Source organism: Lolium rigidum, unplaced genomic scaffold, assembly GCF_022539505.1.
Source record: "Lolium rigidum isolate FL_2022 unplaced genomic scaffold, APGP_CSIRO_Lrig_0.1 contig_23317_1, whole genome shotgun sequence".
Lineage (NCBI taxonomy): Eukaryota > Viridiplantae > Streptophyta > Magnoliopsida > Poales > Poaceae > Lolium > Lolium rigidum.
In genome coordinates this window covers 100,057-104,708 of record NW_025900006.1, presented here as the reverse complement: position 1 = coordinate 104,708, position 4,652 = coordinate 100,057, and the positions used below count along the sequence as shown (strand labels likewise).

Here is a 4,652-nt window from a genome sequence, read left to right as displayed (position 1 = left end):
ATTTACATCATAGCTGGGTGTAGTAGGAGCAAGAGTTGAGTAAGTGTAGTGAGTGCCGCCCTAGCTGAAACCCGATCCTTGGGCGGCCATACGATCGACTAATCTGACACGGGAATTAAGAGGCGATGATGGATCGTGCGTGAGTGGTGACTCGGCCGCCCCTGAATTATTTTATTCTTGGGCGGCCCTACCCATCACGCGGTCGTGCTGGATGTGTTCCCGCGCGCGGCAGAATGTACATCAATCCCTCTCTCCTATCCTCCGCGGTCTCCTCCCCGCTCCTATAAATACCTCATCCTCGCCACAACACAACGCATCATCCACAGCTCCTCGATCTTCTTCCTTCTTCCTCCTCTTTCTGGTGCTCAAGCCTCAAGCTACTCGTAACGAGCGACCATCGAATTATCCACCCAATTAAACAGAGGATCATTGTTTCTTCTTTGGTAGCGGCAATGGCGCGGTGCTTGGTGCTCACGCTGCTTTTCCAAGTCTACTGCCTCGTCTCAACCGTCGGGCTGCCGCTGCCGCTGGACCCCACGGAGCTGCTGCAGCTGGGAGGCGACGTGGGCGGCGGCAGGCTCAGCGTCGACCCGGCCGACCTCCGGGAGGCGTCCGGCGACTTCGGGGGCTTCACCCGCGCTGAGCCGCTGGCCGTGTACCACCCGCGCGGCGCCGGCGACGTGGCCGCGCTGGTCCGGGCGGCGTACTCAACCGGCGGCCTCCGCGTATCAGCGCGTGGCCACGGGCATTCCATCAGCGGGCAGGCACAGGTGCCCGGCGGGGTGGTGGTGGACATGAGCCACAGCCACGGGAGGAAACATGCGTCCCGGGCATTGCCGGCGTACTCGGCGGCGGTGGGCGGGCACTACGTGGACGTGTGGGGCGGCGAGCTGTGGATCGACGTCCTCAACTGGACACTGGCGAACGGCGGGCTAGCGCCGCGGTCGTGGACGGACTACCTCTACCTCTCCGTGGGCGGCACCCTCTCCAACGCGGGCATCAGCGGCCAGGCCTTCCACCATGGCCCCCAGATCAACAATGTCTACGAGCTCGACATCGTCACCGGTACGTCCATATATACGTGATCGAGCTCGCGCGGCTGATTAATTGCGGCATGGGCACAAGGTAGTGTTCTCGTCATTGCTGACCCAATACGTTCTGGTTTTTGGCTGCAGGGAAGGGAGAGACGGTGACCTGCTCGGCGACGACGAACTCAGACCTGTTCTTCGGCGCGCTTGGCGGGCTGGGGCAGTTCGGGATCATCACGCGTGCTCGCATTGCCCTCGAGCCTGCTCCCCGCAAGGTAACACTCTCTCTAGCTAACACGCATACAGTACTACGCATCATCCCATTTTTTATGCTCCTTGTTTGTTTAATATCCATGCCGGCCGTTAATCCACATGTAGAAGACGATGGAGTGTATCTCGTGCGCCTTTCCCTCTCCTTCTTTTGTGTCATCGCTCTCGCGCTTTCCAACTTCACTTTCAATGGCCGTGCAAGTGGCAGGTGCCCCGCTTCGTGCGGGCTGCGAACTCCATTGTTAGGTTACACTAAAATTACCACAACGGATAAGGATACCGATAAGCCAAAACGTGTTTGCTAATTATAGCACACAATCCCATCCATCTCGAACGGTTTACGGGCTGGACGACACGTAAGGTCCTTTTGCATCCACAGTTTTAGAGCTAGCAGTCTTCTCGGTAGTGCAGGATTTGTGTTCAAAGTCCACCCCACCAAAAGTCTCGAGAAATATTGATTGACATGCCCATTAGTTTAGCGATCATGTTCAGGTGGTCCAGCCGCCCAGGTGGTTGGAATCGAGCGATCCATGGACCAACTTGTGTCTTGCTCTCACCTATTTGGTCTTGTATATACAAGTACATGTACTGTTTTGTTTAGCTCGCGCGATCTTTCCCAAGATCTTGTCCACGCAGCTTCTTAATACGCTGACTAATCCACCCGAGTTAGTTATCAGGCCGTGATCAAGGCTGATTCAGCAGCTAGCCCCATCAGTATGACAGCTCGGATAATTGATTGCGCACGTTGCTTTGTTTGAAAATAGGTTCGCTGGATCCGGGCGCTCTACTCCAACTTCACCGAGTTCACTGCGGACCAGGAGCGGCTTATCTCCCCCAAGCACGGCGGCCGCCGGTTTGACTACGTGGAGGGCTTCGTCGTCGCGGCCGAGGGCCTCATCAACAACTGGAGGTCCTCATTCTTCTCCCCGCAGAACCCAGTGAAGCTCAGCTCGCTCAAGCAGCACACCGGTGTGCTCTACTGCCTCGAGGTCACCAAGAACTACGACGACTCCACCAACGCCGCCACCGTTGATCAGGTCTGTCGTGCTTGCTGCCTTTCCCTATCGATCCAATAATACTGCCTCCTCCTAACCGTCACACTATTTTATGATGGTATTTCTTAATTCTTTGTTTGGTATAGGAGTATTTTGTTGTTGCTGATCAGGGATCCTGACCAATCATTGAGCTAAATATATGTTTTCATTTAGCTATGGGCGGTTTAGTACCTGATATAGTATTACTACACATAATGGAAGCCACCACCTGTTGATTAGTACCCACATGCAGGGCACACTGGATGTATATATAGATCTTGGCATACGCAATACTAGATCCTACAATTCCGTTAGCGAACCACGCACGCTATTATCTTATTATCAAGCCATCCCATATATAGACGGCTAGACTTAGCAATTTTGTATTAGTGCATTGATTGCAAAGTCTAACTAAGAAACTGATTTTGCAGGAGGTAGACGCGCTGCTGGGCGATCTGAACTTCCTACCGGGTACTGTGTTTACGACCGACCTGCCGTACGTGGACTTCCTCGACCGTGTCCACAAGGCGGAACTGAAGCTTCGCAGCAAGGGCATGTGGGAGGTGCCGCACCCGTGGCTGAACCTCTTCGTGCCGGCCTCGCGCATCGCCGACTTCGACCGCGGCGTCTTCCACGGCATCCTGGGCAGCCGCACCTCCGGCGGACCCATCCTCATCTACCCCATGAACAAGCACAAGTAAGTCAACTTGCCGTTTTTTTGCTCAACTGATCAAGTCAATTTGCCTAGCCAGCATACTATAGCATGAATCTGTAGTAAACCCAGTTGACCAGCTCATCACCGTCCTCCATATGCAAGGTGGGCAGGTGGCCCATCGCCGCCCATCCATGCGCGTATGATCCACCTACCTTGCACGATCTAGCCGGTCAGGTTCCAGGGCGGGCGGGCGATCTCACATGCGACACAAACACACAACACTGCTACAGGTGGCCGCACAAGCGAGCAACAATAGATTAATACTAGGTCCTTGCTTAATTAGTTTCCCGATTGCCATCACCTTCGCCAGGATCTGCTGATCGATGAATGGCCGCAGACATATCGCGCACTGGGGTGACAGCCTCTCTATTCTGAATTTCTCTACCAAGCTAGCTAGTGGCGCCACCATGGTTTCCCGGACCAGTCAGAAACTCAGAATTCGGTTTGCTTTTGCGGTCAGTGGCATTCTGAATGCCAGATGCGTTGTCGCTTTACACAGGCTTAGTGGAAAAGCACGCACCATAATCCCAGCGCCCAATCTCTTTTAACTGAACGAACTGCGGATGCTTTTCCTCCTCTGCTCCAACCTTTCCATGATCCGCTATCTCCTGTTAGTAAAGAGAAAAGAAACTGAATTCTGATGGACACTTTGTGTAATCGTGCAGGTGGGACCCGAGGAGCTCGGTGGTGACGCCCGACGAAGAGGTGTTCTACCTTGTGGCCTTCCTCCGATCGGTGCTGCCCGGCGCGCCGCAGAGCCTCGAGGAGCTGGCGCGGCAGAACCGTCAGATCCTCGACTTCTGCGCCGACGCCGGGATCGGGGTCAAGCAGTACCTGCCCAACCACAAGTCCCAGCACGAGTGGGAGGAACATTTCGGCCCGGAGAGATGGGCAAGGTTCGCGAGCCTCAAGGCCGAGTACGACCCCAAGGCCATGCTGGCCACTGGGCAGGGGATCTTCCCGCCGTCGGCAGACTCATCGGCTCCGCTCTTGTCGGATTCTTGATGGAGAAACGAGTAGCTATCTGTTGTATCTAGCTACTAACTAGCTAGGAGTAGTTAATTAGATTAGATTCACGATGTATATACATATAGCTACTGAACTCCCCCAATCCAATTTTGTTGGTTATGTACGTACAGAGGAATGCGTCATAGTATTCCAAATTCATGCAACTGGCTCGTAGACAGAGGAATGCTTCGTGGTTTTCTAACCTTATAAAAGCTCTACTTCTTGTTCATTTTGTACTGCACTACTGCTTCACGCAGATAAGTTGTAGTACTAGTACAACGCAACTCAACATTTCGAGCTAATGGCATTGCGTCTCTCATCCACGGACGTGCTCCTGTGAACTTTTGTCAATCAATCGGCCAGTGACATTGCTAGATCATGGGTAACATTAGATGGCCCACATCTAAGCAGTGTAAATGGGGAATAATGGGAAGATGACACATAAATGTCAAAAGCCATGTAATAATGTGAGATCGAGCTTAGACTATCCACAATGGGAGTTTCATAGGTAGTATCATGCATTCCATGCATGCAAAATGCTGATGTGGCAGTGCAATTACGGATGAGAGAGAGGGTACTAGTATCATAGGTAGATAC

The 4,652-nt window shown here is 53.3% G+C and overlaps 1 protein-coding gene across 1 annotated transcript; it reads left to right on the top strand.

The window, feature by feature from the left end:
- The first annotated feature begins 372 nt into the window (after window positions 1–372).
- LOC124680626 (cytokinin dehydrogenase 5-like) lies at window positions 373–4,284 on the top strand. Its single transcript, XM_047215695.1, has 5 exons — window positions 373–1,065; window positions 1,176–1,303; window positions 2,063–2,335; window positions 2,764–3,029; window positions 3,713–4,284. The coding sequence occupies exons 1-5, from the start codon at window positions 453–455 to the stop codon at window positions 4,050–4,052; spliced, it is 1,620 nt and encodes a 539-aa protein (XP_047071651.1). The 5' UTR covers window positions 373–452; the 3' UTR covers window positions 4,053–4,284.
- Window positions 4,285–4,652: the final 368 nt, after the last annotated feature.

Coding starts and splice junctions, on each gene's coding strand:
- LOC124680626 (XM_047215695.1), top strand. CDS start 453: ATGGCGCGGTGCTTGGTGCTCACGCTGCTTTTCCAAGTCTACTGCCTC. Junction 2,336..2,763: donor ACGCCGCCACCGTTGATCAG/GTCTGTCGTGCT, acceptor CTGATTTTGCAG/GAGGTAGACGCGCTGCTGGG. Junction 3,030..3,712: donor TACCCCATGAACAAGCACAA/GTAAGTCAACTT, acceptor GTAATCGTGCAG/GTGGGACCCGAGGAGCTCGG.